We start from the raw sequence: 21542 nt of genomic DNA on the forward strand, positions 1-21542 counted from the left end.
GTATTATGAAACTCTGGTACTTGCAATATTATTATTATTTCATGGGACTAGGAAATCAAGTCTATGCTCATGCATACCTGTGTCCCAACACTTCCCCTACCAGTTTTCTTCATTATCCTTCTAAAAGTGCTGTGGAATTAAATATTGAAGAAATCACAACCTAGTTCTGAAGGAGCACTGTTAAATTTGCAGGATGGGGCAGTGGACATTGAGACTTGCTGTTTTATCTATCTCACCTCCTCAGGCTCGATCAGCTTGAATTCCATGCCTCGACCAGTCCATGCTATGAAGTGAGAGTTTGATGGGTCATCAAGAAGCGCTACCAAGAACTGCCACAGCTGAAGTGAGCCTCGCCGTTGATACGTGGGTCCCTCACGGTACATTCCTGGCTCCTGTTTGACGTCACCTGCACAGAGTAATAGTGTTAGCTGACCAATGCACAAAAAGCATCGTCACTCAGTTTGTGTGATAAGCTGGCAAAGCAATCATTAGGGTTAATAAAATTAAAGAATTCTTACTACCCAGCTGTCTATAAATGCAATAGTCCCCCCCCGCTATTAATTGTAAATGCTCTTACAATAACATATTCATATACAAACAAGTACCTAAATTCAGTCACACCTTATGGAAGTCTCCCTAAGCCTACCCCCATTCACTTCAGATACATGCAAATCTTGCTTGCAAACCATTTTGTAATATCCTCTATTTGAAAGAGCATGAACTATTTCTGTAAGCAACTCTGATGTCTGAAGAACTGCGTTTGTGTACTGTACTTCGAACAAATCTGTTTGGAAATGTAATGTATGCTTCATAAAGCTGCAAAGCCCTATTGAGTGGAACTTCTTTTGCATGCAAATTATCTAAAGGAAAATTTGACAAAGTATTTGACTTGGATTTAAACAGCATGTGCTTTACGTATAGGTATGCAAATCCTACAGATATGCGAGTTCCTCTGTGGCATATTGGACTTGCATATAAGCACACATTACTTTTACTTGTATCTACATATTAGATTAGTATTCCCCCTGAAAAGCAGTAAGTAATTTTTTCTAAAATTTCAAATCCAGATGAAGCTATTAAAAACCAACAATATTCTCCTGTTCCACAAATTACCAATGAAAAGCTGTCCTGCCTCATCCATACCGTGTCTCTGTTGTTTTTAAATCATATTCATTCTAAACAACTCATGCAAACAAAAACAGCTGAAAGGTCTGATGCTGAAGCAGAGATTTATTTATTTTTTTTCTTTGCATAATGACAGCAATCCTTGCTAAACTGGTAAAACTCCTCATTTTGAGTACCAGAACTGCAATCCTTGCCAATAAGCAGAATGACCTGTTTAAAACAGAAAGCCAGGACGTTACATTCAACCACAGCATTAGGATGCTCTGATGGCCATTACAGAACAGCTCCAAGTAGTGAAAGTAAGAATAATAGTATTAAAAATGGAGCATTTCCTTTTGTAATCAGGAAAGAAAATTGAGTCAATAGCTGTGGAAAACAAATAAATCAGCACAAGGCTTTTGGGTTTATGTGAGGTTCAAGTTCCAGTCCTGAAAGCCCTTCTTTCTCAAGGACAGGATTTTTCTTTTAATGATAGCTGAGCAATGTGCAAATAGCAAGTGCAGTATTACGGAGGATCAGATTCTTCGCCTATTTCGATCTTTGATTTCGAATGAAGCAGCTGAGAATCTACTTCTGAAACAACAAAGCTACTCCTGGGGTTATACCATTTTAGCTTTACTGGCCAAAACGTAATGACACATCTGCTATTTTTTCCTCAAAAGTCATCATGCTACAAGTATAAAAACATATTTTTGTATCATGACATCAGTCTAGAGTACAAGGTGCTGTCTCAACGGTCACTCACAGCAGCTAGTAGCAGACTGTCTGCTTTGCAAGAACACAAGTATTTCCAAACTTTTTTTTTTTTTTAAATCTTTATTTGTATTTCTTTCCCATTTTCATCCCTTTCCTTGGATAAAACCCAAATAAACAAAAAGGCTTTTCAAGAATGACATGAACAAGCACTCATCCCAAATATTTTTAACTTCTTGTAGAAGAGGGTCTGATCCCACGCTGATAAATATAAAAAATGCTTTTGCCACTGATACTGAAAATGTATGAGGCCCACAATGCTTTTTGGGAGGGGGAACCTGACACAGTGCACTTGGGAAAAACAAACAAACCACCACCAGCACCAAAATAAAATAAAATAAAATAAAGTAAAATAAAATAAAAAATCCAAAGCCAAGGTATAAAGTAGATTTTCAATAAATTAACCTTTCAATGAATATGTCAATCCTATGACAATGCAATACTGGACTGAGCAATCTTTAGAGGTGGTGAAAGCTAGTATTATTTAAAATCCTCTATTTATTTCTTACTATTCCTTACCAACCCTGAAATGCACATGACACCTCAGTTTGAGGAACGTACAATTCTTCAGGTGAATTTCATTTTAGAGTCTCCCATTCTTCAGTAAACACAACAAATGCTGCTGTACACACAATAGTTTTGCAATCCATCTAAGTGATTCTCAGGGGAAAACAAACAAAATAAAGCAGGAGGAAAAAAAATGGCACCATAAGTTCTCCAGCTTTCCTTTAGCTATTCACAAGTTTTTCAGAAGGTATCTAATCCTTCCTGCTTAAAAATAAATAAAGCTGGACATACACACACTACCTCAAAAAGCCACTCCAGCAAATTTAAGTAATTGATCTCCAAATAACTTCCCAAAGTTGCAGACTAACAGAGTCACTGGCAAGAAATACTGAGTCCATCTACTTCGTCTGTAATGAAATAAATCTGAAATCAACTGAGTTACACCAGGAAACTGATTTTACATCAGAGTAACTGAGGATAATTCAGACCATTTATTTTACTTGACTCCAGAACCCTTCTGAAAAATAAACCACTAGCACAATGCCTAACATAGCACAAATACACCAACACAGAAATGTCCTATGGACTCACTCCCCCCTATTCATATCTTCACAGACAATGTGACAAGAGGCTTAATCCTCATTAAAACGAAAGCTGCTGCCGTCTCCTCTGTTTTGTAAATTATAAGAGAAGCTTTCATTAAATCTCTAACAACAAGCAGTATGTGCAATGGAAATCCTCCTATTCCTTCTCAACAGTACAGGAACTGAGCTCCTCTCTGCCCCAACTTTGGATATAGAACCCTTCACTGGCAAAAGTCAAACGACATCCTATTGTAAAGGAGACTTTAGTTTCAAGAGAAAAGGTCAGCTTTGGTTGGGCACTCGGAAAATGGTGTGTTAAGGAATCCTAAAATGGAACGTTACTGACCTTTTTTGATCACCAACAGACAAAAGTCCCTCATCTCTTTCTTTTTTACCTTGCCACACAAGAAAGAGTGAGAGATGTGTCATACATACCGTCAAACTTCTCTGGAACAACGCAAGTGTCATCATAAAACTGCCTAGGTCCCTTTTCATACATACAACCTGTAAGTTAAAGAGGTGTTTATTTAAAAGATGCATGGAGAAAGACAAGATCATAGGCTTAATGCCAGAGGGAACAGTAAGTCATACAGGAATTAGATTAATATCCCACGTCCTTTACGCACCACCCAATCACACCATTTTGGCCTCAGTATAGGGGTGTTTAATTAATGTGTGCATTCCCAAAAGGCTAATAATCGCCACCTGCAAAAATGAAAAAGTACTCATTTTTCTTTACAACTTATTCCAAAATGTTTGCTTCATTTCCTATTTGAATTAGCATGGCACCACATTTTAACCATTAGTTCCTGTCTTCTGCCTGCTAGACTAAAGAAGTTCTACTCTGTATTTTCTTCCCATACCGACATAAGTCACTCAGTGGATGTTTCTTTCAATTAAGATAATTTGAAATTTAAATTTTGTCATTAAAAGACACTCTCTGCAACCTTGCACTCTTTTAAGACCCTCTTCTGTGCACAATCCTATTTTGCAGTAATATTTTGATGTTTTTGTTAACCAGAACTGTATTGGATACCAGTATCAGGCTTGCTAATGCAACTTGGAGAGACAAAACAAGCCCTCCTCTCCTGCCTTCCTCTGGCTCTCCATTTGACTGTGCAAATATTGTAGAAGGGCTTTTTGCTGTATGACTGCAATGTTTGGTTGGGCTGATTTCCCATTGTGAAGCTGAGGAGGAGGAGGCCCATCTCAACATCATTTTTTCCAATATACTTTTTCCCAATTCCATAGGCCTGGTCTGCATTCAGCATATTAAAAAAACATTTTCTTTAACATGCCCAGATTACCACGCAATTGAAACTGCTTTGTGTGACTGCCCTGTCCTGCCCGTTATTTACCACTGTGCCGCACAGTTATCAATTAACATTTTTCAGTATCTTTACTGAAAATGTTGAATAGCAACACTCCTGATATCAATTCCCACAGAACTATACAGAACTGTAATAGAAACAAATCCATTCTGTGATGATTGCCCAGTGACAGCTACTTTTAGATCTGTCAGTAAGCCAGGTCTTAATGTATTTAATGTGTACCTTATTGATACTGCTTAGTGCTAACTTCTTAATCAGAATGTAACAGTCGCAAATTGAATGCCATATAAATGGCCAACTACATGATACAAGAGACAAGTATCTTTATCAGTCAAACTTTTAATCTCAACGAAGAATGAAATCAGATTTCTTTGACATGACCTTTATTCCATAAAATCATGCTGACTGATTTCCAAATACAGAAAACAAATATTTACTGAACATGGCTGCTTTTTCTACGTCATTCATAACAAATTTACCACCTTCAAGAACTTACAAGTACATAACATGGCTAAGACTGTTTTTCCCCTATCTATGCCATGATTAAAACTCAAATCTGTTAACCTTTGCCCTGTAGTCTGTGGATTTTTCCCTGATGTCTTTCACCTCTCTTATCAAGCTTATATACATCATAGAATTTCATATACCAAGGCTGTTACAAATTTCCACCTGCTTTTTCATCCTCCTTGCATTATACTTTTATTTCTTTTTTTCTGCCTTTATTCCACTCCAGAAGCTGGTGGGCTTTTAGCAAGCTTTGTTATCTTTCCAGTTGTGTCTTTTTACTAATGAATGAAGCCTTACTACAGGACTTTCACTCATATATCTGTTTGAATTCCCATCTATCTCATAAACAATTTTCCTCAGGTTTGTGAAATTAGCCCCTTGGAAGAAAAACAAACAAACCCTAAACAACAAAAAAATCACATATTGACAAAAAGGACGCATTAAAGCAGGAGGGTGAATGGCATAAGCTATGTTTCAGTGGCCATTTTTACTTAGTTCTGCTGGCCTTCTTAATATATATAAAGTGCTATTACTTAGAATTATTAATTTTGACAATGATCTTAGCTCTTCCTTACTGAAGTCATTAACAGCTTTTGTATATATTAAATGGCCTAATAAGCACCAAAAAATTGAAAAAAAAAAAAAAAACTTTAACTGAAAACTTTTTAAAGTGTGAAATGGTTTACTTAACCAAGCCTGTCACACTAGTAGCCTGGAAAATATCATTTAAATAGAATGGGTAATATGGACAAATTTGTTAGCATCACTTCCTTTCAACAGCTGGAGGCACTGAAAAGCAGAATGAATAAATTCATAACAAAGTTGCTTCTATCCTAACAAACCTGTGTCACTAGAAGAAACTGCAAAAGAACAGTTCAGCAGAAACTCTAGACTGGAAAGGGAAAAGAAGATGACGGAGTCTTGGAGTCTTCCCAGCAGCAGGATCAAATCAGTTAAACCCAAATCTCTCCAGGCTACCCCCTCCCTCCAACCCCCCAGTTTCTTTCCTACAAAAGTGATACATAATAGAAAACTTAACTTCTGTTCTGTTTGGGTGAGTCAGGAAGCCTTCTTGCCTCATGTAAATGGAATGGCAGCTAGGCACTTCTGAAAGGAGAAGACAATGATAATCAAAAGACTGTCTGGAATTGAAGTGTTCAGGTTACCAATGACAAAGGCTGCAGGCAGAAGAACACCAAGAAGGATGCAAGTTACAGCAAAGGGGAACCTGACAACCCCCAGTAAGCATTTCAGAACAGCATGCACACGTCATGGAGAAAAACATAAAGTGAAGATCATAGAACCCACACAACATGAGCACTTGAACTCAAACCCTTATTGCAATCAGCCTTGCTAAAAGCTGACTCCCACGACACTTACATTTGAGATCACTCACAGACTAAAAAATCCACACAAACAGTATGAATATTTTAAACCCTGTGTTCGTATATCCATCTTTGTAACTAATTCAATACACCGTTTTTAATCAATTACACAGAAAAGCCTGCCAATCATAGTAGACACTTATAAACTCTACAAATACAGTATCATTAATACAAGGAATGTCAGGATGAATCTACGATAGGTTATTGGTTTTTAGACTCTGGTAAAGGTCTTGAAACATTAAAGAAATTTTCTGCAATTGCTAAGTATTTAAACTAGGAATTCAGCTGCCCCAATTTCACCCTCTGCTTGTGTACCCTTAACCAAAAAAGAAACCCCTTAAAAGCAAATATTGTGCACATTTTAAGTAACACACAAATCTATTTGCAGTTCCTCATGTCTACTCAAATATGCAAGAAGAATGAGGAAACAAACAAACAAACAAACAAGCCAGAACTAATGAAAATGGTATTCTTTAAATGCCTTTTTTTTTTTTTTTTTTTTTTTCCCTGTGTCTTACACTGTCTCCAATAGTGACATGTGCACAGGGACTTGCAAACAGAAATACCCCATATATGTTTGCCCTTCTAGACTATGTTTAAACCGCTTCTTGAATATTGAAAGTCTTGCTTAACACCATCTATTCAATCTTGGGATAAACTCCTACCCTAAGCTACAATCTGACACCAGTAACTTGTAACTCTTTAAGAGATGCAAACAGAGGTCGAAAGAGCAGCCATTATTTTTCCAACACTGCCTACCAACTCTTTCAGAATGTGATTCCAAATTTTGCTGTTCACTGACTAGTGATGAGTATCAAAGATTTGGCTGGATAAGAAAATGAGGTTTTACACCGACTTCACAAAACAAGTGAAACACAGGACAGGAATAATAAGTTTCCTCTAACAGTCCACAGTCTCTCCTGCACATCCATGACAAACTCTTTATTACCTCCTCTCTCGATTACATGATCAGTGCCTGTCTGCTCAGGTCTTGAGGATCTCTGTTGTCTCAGACAACAATTCTGAGCAGACACAGGACTCGGTGACTCAGTGATCACTCAAGTCAAGTATAGCTCTGTAGACTAGAAGTCAAGGCTACAAGTAGTGGTTCACCTGCAAAGAATCACTCATCTTACCAAGTAGATTGAATTTTAAGGAGAATGGAAAAATCTACACTAAAAAAAAAAGAAAAAAAAAAAAAAAAAGAGGAAGTTGCAGAACTGAAACAGATGCTATTTTCTATTTTAGGTAAAAATTCACTAGTATTGGCAGCGAAACCCTTTTTGACTCATGAACTCCACTCTTGCAAATTGATACAGCAGAGTATACAGAATAAAGAATTATGTATGAATCCAAGAAGCGGTGTTTTTAGCCAATTTGGGGTTTCATCTCCTATGTTCCTAAAGTCAATTATAATTAACATCTGGAGTCTTTTTAAAGCAAGCATTGTTTGTACCAACATTACTTAATCTTTTGGTTAGCTTGTGCTTAAACAGTCCACAGAGGACCGAAAAATACAGCAGGCAAGAGTTTATTTCTCGTAAAGTAACTAGAGTCTTGTTATCCTAAAGTGCTATCAGTTAATTTATGACTATCAGAGTGGGTCAGACTCTAATCAAATTGTAGAAACATTTCCAAAGTGATTATTCAATCAAATGACTAACATGGTTAATTAGGAGCCATAAACATTGCTCTGAAGTTCATCAAAGTAATGACTTGCCCAGAAAAATTACTGCTAATTAAATTGCCTGCTGCTTTCATTTCTACCTTATCTAATAAAAAGTCCAACCAATGAAATTTAGCATTGCAGTTTTAAATTGTACTAAATGCTTGACTAAGACCCAGAAGTATTTTTACTAGCTAAGCGGAGCTACTTCAAAAGAAAACATTTTAGTGCAGAAATTACAGAGCAATTATGTTTTCTTCTCCTTAAAGTATTGTTTTAAGACAACAAATAAGACATAATTAGGCATAAAATACCACCAGGGCAGGGTACAAGCATTTGAGGTGACTGACTCTACCATCTTTTAGTAATTTTTAGTCTTTGAAAAAAAACACACTTGGCTTTAGGACACAATAAACTTATTTCAGACTCTTACTGAAGCAGTTCACATTGTGAAGTTACGTCATCTCAAGAACAGCAGAGTCCAGTTTTTGTTGCTTAAAAAAAATAAAAATATGGAGACAAAAAAAAATAATTTATTTTTATTGTTAATTTGGAATACCTAGAGGTCATTCTTCATTGTTCCTCTTGCTAACAGCAACATAGCAGTCATCTTAAAAGAGTGAATGTGGTCTTATTTCATGTAGCTCTGGAACTATTTTTCCCCAATAGGTGTTATTTTAAAATTACATGTAATTTATATACTGCAGAAATACCTTCTCATCTAGGAATGTTACAGAGAATCCACTAGAAATATGCTCTGTTGTGTCTTAAAATATATCAAAGCAGAAAAAGACCAAATAGACTTCCCTAGGACTAGAAAAACCTGCTGCCAAATTCAGCAAGCACAGGTTCTAGGTTTCATTATCGAATAAAGCACTTGAGTAGTCTCTTAGTAAGGAAGCATTTTGTATTAATTACTATAGTGGAATTTAAAGAGTTAGGCTGTCTCAGCCCTGTCTAACTCAAGGTGGGTAGGGAATCTTTAAATCCTTTCTCAATTGTTATGCAGAGGTAAGGACCAGGTTTCAGACCCCCAATCACAGCCTGCACAGAAACAATTTCCAGCACCTCTCTTGCCATGGAAGACACAGGAAAAAGAAAGCTGCAAGAAACCGAATGAAGTGACTTTCTCCTCTTGAATGCAGCAGACATTGGGAACCCACATCAGGATTTCTTCTTCGGCTGCTCCAGAGGCTCTGACACTACACAGCCTTCCTCACTCTGTCCCACAAGCTGTCACATTATGCTCTAACTCTGAATTACTTTTCAGTTCACTTTATCAGCAGCATCTTAAGATGTGGAGGCCCAGGGCAGGGCCCATGTGCATATAAGAGTGCAAAATGTGACATGTGCATGTGCACTATACATGTGCATGTGCAGAGAGGCGGAGACCAAGGCTCAGCAGGTGCACACAGGCTTAAGCTGGGTGGGTGAAAAGACCAAGCCTGACCCCCAGCTCAGCACAGCAGCTTCGGTGAGCAGCATGGTGTCCTGGCCAGCGGCTGCCTTACATGCTGAGCCTGTGAACGAGTTGCTCACATTCATCAAACACCTCAAGCCACATGTGAAACTTGTCTCCTTCCTGACAGGCATCAAATATGTGATGGCACTAAAACTGGAACCGTGTTACTATTGCTCACCCAGTTCTCTGATTTACACTTTATTACCAACTCAGTGATATTAACAACAGGAACAATTCCCCCAAAGTTTTTAGGGACTCCATTGGCAGGGATACAGCCAACCCTGTAATTTAACTTACACCATATCCTTCTCAATTGTCCTCTTGGTCTGAAAAAGAATTACAGAGGCTTTGGCTCCTATTTCAGTGACTCAGAATTGGTGTTTCTACATATACTTAAGTGTGCTTTGCCACCTCTCTTCCCACAGGCAAGAAATCCAGCATGTGCAGACCCTTTCTTTCACTGGTGCCACTGGGTGCAGGGGGGCACACACAAGCCCCTCAGGGGCTGGGACACTCAGCTGCCAGGCAGATGCCAACATGTGACAGCCTGACCCTGCTGCTGTGCCAGTCCTGCCCACGCTGCCTCCCATCTTGTGCAGTGCAAGCTCTGCCCTGGTATGCACAGAGATGGCTGGGGCAGTGGGAGAGGTATTTACCATGTGCAAAGACAAAGGTAGCCTGACAAAAGTAGCCTTTTAAAATAAAATGAGCAAGTTAAACTGCATCATACTTTCAGCCTCAAACTTGGTACCATCACAATCAGACTGCAAATAACTTTTCTGTTCATGAATTTCCAAGAGCGCTGACAAACTGTTTACAAAGGAGCGCTTCATCCACCACCGAAACACTTTTAGCTTCATGGTAGAAAGCAGTATTTACTGCCACCAAGAAGCTCTGACCAGCTCTGTGATCAAGAGCAATATTAAGATAACTGGAAAACAGACAGGGTTTTTCAGGTAGGAAAGGCAGTTCTTCACACTAGATCACAATGAGTGGCACCAGGCATCGCTAAGGAAAATGAATGATCTGCGTTACGCAGGGAAACAAACCTAATGATTTTATCTGATACGGAACCTGTGGTTTTGTAAACCTGCAGAACACACTGAAATTAAAACTTACACCACTGCATAAAAATAGATTCAGGTAGAAATACAAGAACTAATGACACTTTCCTAAACAGGCATTGCTCGAGCATGTTTACAACTCAAATGCTGGTGGATCAGGTTTTAGTCCAACTGCCTCTGTAAGCATCATCCCCTGAGAAACTACATGGTTCAACACAGTGCTACAATCTGCTAAAACAAAAGTCAGCATTAATGTCACAGTAGCAGGGTCAGTATGAAATATGTAGATGCACTGAAGTTACAGAGGTAAAAAGTCACTGTCTCCTCTAAAAATCCATCTAAAAATTAATCTTGCTTTTCCCAAATCATTATGCAGTTTCAAAATATACAGAATGGAAGATTTTATTCTTCATTCTGCCTGCTACTAACCTTCATACCAGCAATTCGACAAACAATAACACCTACAAGTATGTGCACTCATAAATACACACACACCCTCCGTTCTAAAAGATAACTACTTTTGATTTCTTAAGCTCTATTTCTTGCTTTTTACTTGACAAAATTCTACCAGATTAGGCCCCAACAGCTCATGTCTAAGTGCAATTATCACACACACACAGAAAGAAAACCTTCAGCAAACAGCTTCCTTTCCACAACTTTGTTTTTTAGATCTATGACAACATCTAATGCATTTTCTGAGACCAGATGTCAACAGCCTGTCTAGGCGATGTGTAACTTTTTATACAGCAGAACAGGAAAACAAAGGCTCATACATTCGGCTCCGAATTGAAATTCCACATGGAACTGATCTTTCGAGCATACTTTAAAATCATGTATTTGCTTTTATTAACCTCAGTAACTGTAAAATGTATTTTAAACATCGCTTCCTTTTGAATTCAACAAAACACAGTGGTGTTTTCTCTCTCCCTTTCTCCCTTTCTTTTGTTGGTAATCTTACAGCAAAAAAACTGTCTGTGTTGCTTTTTCTCCCCCGCTCCATCCCCTGCCTGTAAAATCGAAGTTGGACAAACACTGCACGGCTGAAGTGACATATTTGAATGGAATTCAGACCAACCAGTTCCTGTTTATGTTTCTGATTTGAGAATGTAGCCTTCTCATTCACTATACATTAGAAACACACCAAGGCCATAAATGGAGTCAGGTTACAGGCAGGCAGGGCCAAGGAGCATTAATCATTACTTTAAGGCAACTGGCAAAAGCAGCAGCTGAGGGAACACTACACCCTTCAGCTTTGTATAAATGGACATTCCAGGGTTTGGTGTGTTTCTTTTTTTTTTTTTTTTTCCTTCAGCATCCATTTTATGAATGAAACTTCAGGCTGCACAGAGTCCATTCATATAAAAGCTGTGCTCACAGGGCTCAGTCTCTTGGGATCAATCGGTCTTGGGTAAGGCTGATGTGATTGGTTTAAAGCAGGCTTCAGCCTTCCATTACTGATTTAAAATGCAGCCTGTGTCCATTTGACCTGCGTTAATGCACAAAGAGTAAATCCAGACTGTGCTCTCAATCCTCAAATCAAATCATTAGCCAGTGCCACTTACTGTAACTGTAGATTTAAAGGATATTTATCCGTTTCTTTAAAAAAAACGGGACTGCAGGACAATTTTTCAGATCATATTGTCTGCTTTGAAAAGAAAAATAGATGTATGGCCTCCTGCCTATATGCTCATATTAACTCGGTGTTCAGATTTCCCTTTGTTCATGAGGATAACATTACAAAATTAATTCTATTCTAAATACAAATTTCTTTTAGACAGAATTTGTGAGTAGAAGGAATCGGCTAGATAGGGAGCAAGAGAAAAGTTCAAATTCTGCCTGCCACAGCAATCTTCCGAAGTCCAGGTTTTTCAAATTCCCATCCTCAGATGCTATTAGTTTCTACTGTTGTACCATCCAACAGTAGATTTGTGTTTATGTGTTTTAAGAGCAAGTACAAAGTGCAGTGCAGCTTAACAACTGAATGAAACCCATGCTCATTCACTGAAACAACACAGTAAAGACAAGCTCCTGAAACAAGACAGTGAAATATTTTAAACCACAGAAGCGAGACTCAGGAAAACTGCAAAACCAAGAACGAGGAGGGGAGACTTCGCAAACCTCGAACTCAAGAGCAAGCCCATGGCCCTTATCCCCTACTGCCTTTATCCCAGCCAGATTTTCATTCACAACAATTGCACCGTGTAAAAGAATTTCTTTAAGGTCATAGGCAGATGCAATTTTGAGATGCACGTTCTGAAACACCACATCCTGTAAAAGGATGAGGTTAGTTCTGTTTCACATTTTCACATTTTATAAAATTATGCTGAAAATACTGCAAATATTTGCAGCCTTTTTTTTTTTTTTAAAAAAAAAAAAAAAAAAAAGGAAAAACCTAGAGAGAATTTGAGCAAAAGATTAAGCAGCTAGAGGATTTATGAAGCAAGATCTCAACAACAATTCACACAGATAGACTAAGAGTATACATGCAGACTGTCTACAGAGATTTAGAGGTGGTATGTTAATACCAAGGAATTGTTTAGGATGAGCCAAAGAGGTGTAGCTATGAGCAGTGGAATGCGACTGATCAAAGGGAAAATTCAGGCTTACTATCAAGAAATATTTCTTAACTGTGAAGTCTATTAGTCTGAAATAATCTCCCAAGGGAATAACTGTAGTAATAATACTTAGCACTCACACAGTGCTTTACATTTTCAAAGCACTGTAGAAAAAATAGCCAATATAATTAAAGACAGTAGTAGAAGTACCACGAGTTGTCATTTTAAATGCTGCACTGGTCAAAACACTAGAAAATATCCTGGAAAAAGCCAACCTGCATTGACTCTGACTGCCAGCGAAGATTTCCTTTCTTCCTTCATACTAGCATCTCCAAATATCTAACCTGTACCTCCAAGAGGTACAATAGAATATCCAACTGCCGTTCTTAAAAAAAAAAAAAAAAAAAAAAAAAGGAAAGGAAAGGAAAGGAAAGGAAAGGAAAGGAAAGGAAAGGAAAGGAAATCTGCAAATAAATATACTTCCAAGAAACACATTTAAAGTCTATTTTTTCCCTTGAAATTTTAATTCAACACATTCTCTAATATTGTTCTTGCAACTCCCAAATTTCAAGAGATGTCAGCTGATCTCAAGGGAAGAATGTGCTACTAGGGAACTTTTTTTTTGCATTGATTTGCTTTTCAAAGAGCACTACATCAGGTATTTGAACGGACTCTTGCTTTTTATTCTGTTCCAGTCATTAGGTAAATACACATTTATAACATGGATAGTAGAATGCTAACAACATCTTATACCTAAAGGTGGAAATGTTGGTGGTTTGTAAGAGTCATAATTACAACTTCCTGGACAACATTTATACAACTGCTTTGTTGCTAATAAATTATGATATAGCCTTTTGTCTCAGAACTCTTGCTTCTTGAGTGCACAAGTCAAAGCTGTTTTGGGGAAGGAGAGTGGTGCAGTGAACAGCTTTGCAGGTGGAGCCCCGGCTTCAGTTGTTACAGACATTGGAAGTTGTGCCATTAATGAGGCAGTACATTTCAAGAAAGGAAAAGTTGACCTCAAGATTAATATCTTTATCAGTATTGAAATGGCCAATTTTAGGACTCAACAAAGGTCATTCCAGCTCCAATGAAGTTTGCCAAAGCAGTCAAGTCATTTCGGCCAAATCTTTTTCACATTATGTATTTCTTATTTTTGTGGTCCTTGGACTGGGATCCTAATCTGATGTTTCTGTACTTTCTCATTTTTCAACATAAATATAATATATTATATTTTCCTTTTCAATATAAAGGAAGTCCCTAGGAGCTAAATTTTGAACTTATCTAATACACAGTGTTCTTTAAGAATTTCCCAGTGCTAACTGGGTACCCCAAATAAGCAGGTTTCTATCCGATGTGCCTCTGCCTCCAACCATATCTCTTATCCTTTCTTGGGTGCTGCCAAAAGGTATACATTGTTTGTGAGGCCTCAGAAATTAGAGGGATGAGCAACCCAGCATGGAAGACATAAGGGCTAATAATAATTCTGTCTCAAAAGTTCATTCTACAAGTGATGTGACTAGTAACTCAGAAGAAAACTTTGGAAGCAACAGGGATAGAATCCAAATTTTCTAAGGTCCATTCAAATTTATTATTCACGAGACTACACTGAAATGCAAGAATAGCCCTGTCAATGCCTCTAATCTGCTCAGGAGAGACTGATTTTGTCTAGATTTCAACAAATGAATTCTTGGCATACAGTAATAAGTATATACAACAGCAATTGGTCTAGTAATCTCTAACACTACCTTGTGATAGATTTCAAAGTTCTCAGTTAAAGAAATAGGCACAAAAGAACTTGATTAAAGAGATAGGCACAAAAGAACTTCACAAACAAAATAACTATTTTAATTGAGCAAACCAAAATGTGAGATTTAAACTGAAACTGAAGATAACATTGCAAAACTATTTTTATTATTAATCTACATGCATAGCTAAAGTCATTACTTGGTATATTTGCAAATACACCAAGTGAAGTAGGAAGCATCAAGCCTTCAAGGGTCCTACCTCAAAATAAAGCCTAGAATAGAGGAAACCTTTTCATTAAAATAACCGAACACATGGATTGAATTGTAGAAGTACTAACTGAACAAGAAATTCCATTATTAACACTTGTAAAAAAATATCTTGGGAAGGCTTCTAGGATATATTCATCAACCACGTAAAATCTCCAAGCTCTGTATGTTCTTGGCTGCATCTTTGTGTTTTAAGTTGCTAGATATACCATCAGATACTAAATATATCTGTCACTAGCAGCCCAAAAATTTTTCTGGCAGAAAAAGTCTTATTGGACATATATGATGCATTGTGACTTCTAGAAGTATAGATAGATAAGGAAGAGCTTCTACTCTGTTGACATTTTTCTTTTTCCATTATCTCAAACATTCTGCAGTAGAAATTGCATACCTGCAATTACAATTACAACTAATTGATCTGCCATTTCCCATGTCATAATTAATGTCATGTTTTAATAGAGTTATAATCATTCCATAATAATGCTTTTCATTCACCAGCTTCCCACAAAGTATAAAAGTATAGTGCACAAAAGCAATGAACTTTTATGAGGCTCTTTCAAAAACATCCCAAAAGGAACATCTTGGTGCATTACAATGAACTTTTTAAATATGTTTCTATATTCTTATCTGAGCTGCAGTAAAATAGTATGCAAAAAAGACTTTTCACTCTAGCATTCCTCCTTCCCTGAACATCCATAGGTGAAAAATGAAATCAATGATTCAGTGACAAATACATTATGTTTCCTAAGGGGTTATTTAATGTACTCCTAGGAAGGATGGAAAAGGATGGTTTCTAGAGAACAGATGGTAACAAGACAAAATATCAACAGACCACAGTTGTTGACTGCAATTTATGGAGTGTACAGATGTGTCAACTTAAATGCAGTGATTCTGAGGCCAATAAAAGTACTTCCTGATACCAACAGATTAATTTTTCATGACCACTGGTTACACAGCTATTACATTTTTAAAAACTAATTATTCATCACAAAAGAAACAATTTTGCTCAAACATCACTACTATAAAGTGAAATGTTCTTTCTGGCACACACACACACACAAAGAGCATTCTAGAATTGACACAAGTTTGCACATCTTCCTTTCAGAATAAAATTTTCTGCTTTTTTTTTTTTTTTCCATAAAGAATATTCCAATGAAAGATGAATGCTAGCAGCCAACCAGTTTTAAAGTAATAGCATGCAATAAGGAGATCCCACTTCCTAGCCAAATATGAAGCATGCTTACAAAAGGGCCTTTTTTCACCCTTTAATTTAGCAGGATGAATAACGGTGCTTGTGAAGGTTGCAAGGGACTGGCAGTGCCTGAAGCTGCAGTCCCCCATTTATTATCCATAGCCACATTAACTATGCAGACAGTCTCTCCCATGCTGTTCTGTAAGACTAAAGATACACAACTGCCAAAGACATGTATCTCAGAACCTTAATCAATGAACAGGTTTAGTTCTAGATTTCATCCTTTTAATTTGAACCTATTTTCATGTTGTCTTATACTTTAGCTTGGACAAATATTTCCTCCTTAGTCCCCTCCTTGTATATGCCTAACTCAAATTCATCAAAGGATTGGTTATTTGCCTGTGAAGAATAAGAGAGGAGAAACTCTACTTTCCAAATTCTCCTGTTCTAACATAGACACCAGTTCTAAAGCAAGCACTTTACAATAACGATACACAGAATACTCCACTAAATAGAAAATGTTGTTAGCTATAGAAAAGATTATAAAAAAAATCTTCTCTGTATCATATTGCAAAATAATTTTTCATGCGCTAAACTTTCAAAGGAGACCTTAATTCAACAGCCACACAGCATTTGCAAAATAAACTGCAAAAGCACCTAGCCAGGAACTGAACCAGAAGGTAAGCACTGGATGCACTGCAGTGCCCAGAAGTCAGGCAAAGCTCATCTTCTCCCTGCCCCAAATTAGGGTATGTGTGTATAAAAGCAATGCATTGGGAGCTCCCTAGGAGCACTGTAAGAACTCACTGAAATCCCTTCTCTTCAACCATGTGGCGTACAGGCGTACACAAAGCAGGACAGAGGCATGGACTGATGAGGAGCTGCAGAAATCGCTTACATAGGAATTGAAAGATGTGTTTTGACTGAATTTTGTCAACACCATACTTATCAACTATTTACCTCATTTACCCCATCCAGCCTGCTCCATGCAATTTTAACCTCAGCTTCCCTCTCCTCTTTACTCAGTACTCATTACTAAACTCTGTTTTTTGCTTCCCTAATTCTCTCTCCCTTTCCCAAAATATAATATAAATATTATTTTTAAATTGTGGCAAACTAACCTAAAATTTCAAATGTTATTCCTTTGATTCATGTTTTTATCCTTTTTGACCAGAAGCTATTCAGAGTGGGCTCTGCCACCACCTCCTCTATTTTATACTGCCTGTAGAGAAATAATGCTCCATTTTGGTAGTCCTATAAGCACAATAATAATAATAAACATTATTAATAGCAACAGCTTATTCTCTACATCAGCAATCTGGCATCACAGATTATGTACCTCCACAAAGCACAGCAGTATGCACAAATTGAGAAGCTGACACCGATTTGGCTGATTCTTCCCCCTCATTGGTTTTATAGCTGTATAAACCCCACTTCAGTGGAGTTACTCCTGATTTAAAGCAGTGCAGGCAAGAGGAGAAAGAGTCCTTTACTTCTGGCAGACAAATGAAAGAGCTCATAAAATGGAGCATACAAATTTAGAGGTCAGAGATGAGATAATACAGAGCAAGCCCCCTCTTAAGCAAAGCTCAATTTTACACCCACGATCATTTCTTCTCCAGCTTCTTTAACCTGTGTATTGTCTGGACAGAGAGTTCTGGGAAATGAAATCCTCCACAGAGCAAGACAAGGCAACAGTGGCACGAGACACCTTGTACTATGTGGCAATCTTACTACTTTGTAAGCTATATTGGATATCAATTACTTTGGGAGATTTAGAAGCCAGAAGAGCAAGTTCCAATTCATACGATCAAAACATCAATAACACTAGCTTGGACTCATTTATTACTTTACTATGCAGAAATAGGAGAGTCTCACCTACCTGAATCATATGCAAAATCTCTAGGTTCCTGTTTAATCATCAGAGGAGGGGGAAAATTTTGACTGGCTGCACTGCCAACCATAGCGTTGTGTTCATAAACCGGATCATGATACTCCTGCTTAAAACCTTGAGGTGGGAAAGGGATGTTTGGCTCAGACATCTGCCGCTGATATATTGGACGTCCTTCCCTTGGCATTGCAGGCAAAGGTGGAAAAGAATTGCAAGGTTCAGAGAGCTGGCGGCGAAATCTAGGACAAAAGTTAGAGAGGTCATGTAAAGGACTTAAGCTACATTCCATTTCACAAAGATCTTCACAGATCATGATTAGCAAGAGGCTTTATCACTTCCTCAATAGTAAACATTTTGTTTATGATGATGCCAAATGCTGCTATCAGGATTATAATCGTGGCTGTGTTGCAGAACAGCAAGAAGCAAAGTAACATACCCCCCACCTATTAATACCAGCTCTAGTACCTGCCCCCACCACCATCTTCTTTTCCTTCAGTATCTTCTCTCATCAAAAGAGACCAACCAAAAATGTACCGGCTTCAAACCAGCAGAAAGACTGACGTTTTCCTACCACAGTAACATGAAAGAGGCTTATGTGCAGTTCTCTGTCGTTTCATGAGAATGAATGACGTATTGCTTGTACTCTAATTTACTCTTGCAGTTCTTACTGTTACATGGAAACCATTCTGACCATGACAACAAACACGACCATTTTGAACAAAGAGCATTGTGTGTTGAACCACCTGGAATCATGCCAGGGTGTAAGTCCACAGTTTTTTCCTCTTGGGGATAGTGCCGTGGGAGGTCTACCTGCAAAGCTGGTATTGTATTCCAGAAGGGAATTTAAACACTCCAGAAAAAGGACACTGTACAGATTTTTGTTAAGAGAAGCAAAGCCTAAGAATTTTCCTCCTGCCTTAACTTCTTCCCATAGTCATTTCCACATAAAAGAAGTAGTCCACACAAACCAAGGTACCACTCACTACTCCAAAATACTCTTCAATAAGCATAACATCTGAGAATTCAGCTTTAAATCAACTTCATTTCCATGCAGCACTGCTCAAGAACCTACATTTGTTACTCCTTCCATAAAACAGGAACTAAAAGTTTTGAATGTAATTATTAGGACATCTAATAATCTAGGTTCAGAAGCCTAGAGAATAGAGATGCTATTTTCCCACCGTGCTCTGATGAACTGCACAAAGTGTTCGTGTCATCTCCTATAGATTACCCCAGTGGCAGCAACCATCACTACCAAAATTGCGTCTGCACTAATCCACAGCAAATGCATCTTGCAACAAACTGCTTTCTAGCCCTGTTATCACTCATCATGAAAGCACACTTAAAAAAAAAAAAAAAAAAGAGAGAAAAAGAGAGAGAGAGAAACCTGTGTCTTTCTCTGCAAGTTTCTCACTGTCACACTAAAAATCAAGAATTAATCACTCTTCAGCTTCCTGTACTTTGCAGCTGAACTGACTTTCCCTCATGACAGCAAAAGCAGGCATTCTCTTGGAGAAAATGGGGTGAGTGAAGAAAGCAGGGTTTTGATTGCATAAGCAACACAGTCCTTGAATATCATCTTATATGTGGTATGTGTTTCTGAAACAATTTAAACCCTACTAACATCTGTCAAAATACTGTGAACTTGGTCTGACAAATATTTACTGTCATAGCTTAATTACAAATACCGTGGTAGCTACAGGGATAGAAACTATTACAATGTAGCACTGGAGACAAAATCATTTTTTTTAATGCTGCTGTAAATATTCTGTTTTGCAATAGAAAGAGTAGTGCACTGTAACTTTGGTTTTTGCAATTCCACCTACACCTGCAGAAAATAAACTTAGAAACTCAAATGTATTATGAAACAGTTAGGCTGACTGGCACTGCATTCATTTCCCTCTTTTCCTTTTTTCATTAGCCAAAAAAAGAAGCAGAAATTATCATTAAGAACTGTCAAGGAGTGAATCAGAAAATTGCAACTTGAAGTTAAAATAAGAAACAGGCTCACTCACAAAGCCTCAAAGGAAGTTAATAATACTTGTTGTACTGGAAATCTTTGTATGGAATCAAGCCATTTGTTTATACAAGTGGATTTGATTCCTGTTGGTACTTGTTAGGACCACTTATATTCATGCCCTGTATGAAGATGTATGGGCTGTATGTTCTAGATACTGATCCTATCTTATACCACCAATGCATGTTCCAAAGAAAAATGCTTGGAGTTATAGATTTATATACAAACTTACACAGGTAGGTTATTTGTTTAAATGACATTTTCTGAATACATTCATTGCTGTAGCTATCATCTTGTAAATCAGGAAGATTTGAATTGCACAAAAATAGGAAGTACACATTTGTTTCAAAAAATGGAGAAGAAGATTCAAAGTAAAGAAGAAAATGATGAAATATATATATATCTTCCACTACAATCATACCTTCCTGAGTCAGCTAATTTGGATTTCACTAAAATATGTTATGTTCTATCACTGAAGGAAAGCATCAGTGCAAAATGCCCTAAAGAACATGAATTTCAAAGACATGGGGAAAAAAAAAATCATGTAAAGAACTCATAAAGCTTGTGCAGAGCAAGTGTTATGGTTATAGGAAAATAAACTAGGGTGTATGCAAATCTCTATAAATATTCAAATTAAGGCTGACATACAGCTACAGTATTGTCTTTATAAATTGCTCTAAATCAAGAGTTTTTCATCTGAAAAATACTACTGATCTCTGAACAGAAGCCATTTAGCTTTTGGAGATTTCAGTCTCCTGACAACTTGGGTGTATATACAAAAACACAGTTATCCACCCCCTTGCAATCAAAACTGTATCCTGGCTTCACTGGGGGCTGGTGTGGTTAGACCACAGTCCAAGGATGGGGGAAACAGCACTATGGCAGTTTACAGGGCTGATTCAGTGTTTCTTTACCACCAGAAAGGCACACAGATCTTGGGTAATATTTAATACTATCTCAGCAGAGCACAAAATGGCAATACAAACTGTAGCAACCTCCTCCAGAAGCGATCTGCAAAAATCCCTGGAGATAATAGCCCTTATTAGAGCAGAAGCATGCAAATCACACTCCCGACAACTGTGATTTTCTTTTCAGGTGCTTCTTAATTTGTTAATGTGTAAGTGCTGAGACAAGTCTCTAAACATATATATCTCTATATATAGCTGAAATTCAAAATGCTCAGAGCAATCACACAACACATTAAACAAAAACAGGTTCAGGTTAGGATGAATAGAATTCCACAAACAAGTGTTTGGTCTCAAAAATAAGGGAAACTTACTGAACATATTTGTTGCAAAACTGAGCTAAAAAAGACAGTCAGTTGTCTGGGGACTTCTAACATACTGAAACAAAACAGGGTGACTTAAGGACAGTTTAAGCTTTAATTCTAGTCTCCAGCTCTTGTGGCTTTTACTCAGATTAATGTTATTTGAACACAGTTTATGTTGGCATGTTAGTTGTTTGAAATATTACATTTCTAAAGGGATT

General features: G+C 37.5%; 1 protein-coding gene across 6 annotated transcripts in view; it reads right to left on the reverse strand.

Moving 5' to 3' along the window:
- ETV1 (ETS variant transcription factor 1) overlaps positions 1-21542 on the reverse strand; it is a 66831-nt gene that overhangs the window by 8553 nt on the left and 36736 nt on the right. For 4 of the 6 annotated variants that reach the window (XM_035316655.1, XM_035316654.1, XM_035316656.1 and 1 more), the window contains 4 exons: positions 18029-18276; positions 5846-5914; positions 3405-3473; positions 237-406 (listed from right to left, as the gene is read on the reverse strand). In XM_035316655.1, coding sequence (XP_035172546.1) covers positions 237-406; positions 3405-3473; positions 5846-5914; positions 18029-18276 — 556 coding nt within the window. Of the gene's footprint in view, positions 1-236; positions 407-3404; positions 3474-5845; positions 5915-18028; positions 18277-18502; positions 18650-21542 lie in introns of those variants that run through there. The other 2 variants (XM_035316660.1, XM_035316658.1) reach the window with 2 other exon arrangements.

Source organism: Oxyura jamaicensis, chromosome 2 (assembly GCF_011077185.1).
Source record: "Oxyura jamaicensis isolate SHBP4307 breed ruddy duck chromosome 2, BPBGC_Ojam_1.0, whole genome shotgun sequence".
Lineage (NCBI taxonomy): Eukaryota > Metazoa > Chordata > Aves > Anseriformes > Anatidae > Oxyura > Oxyura jamaicensis.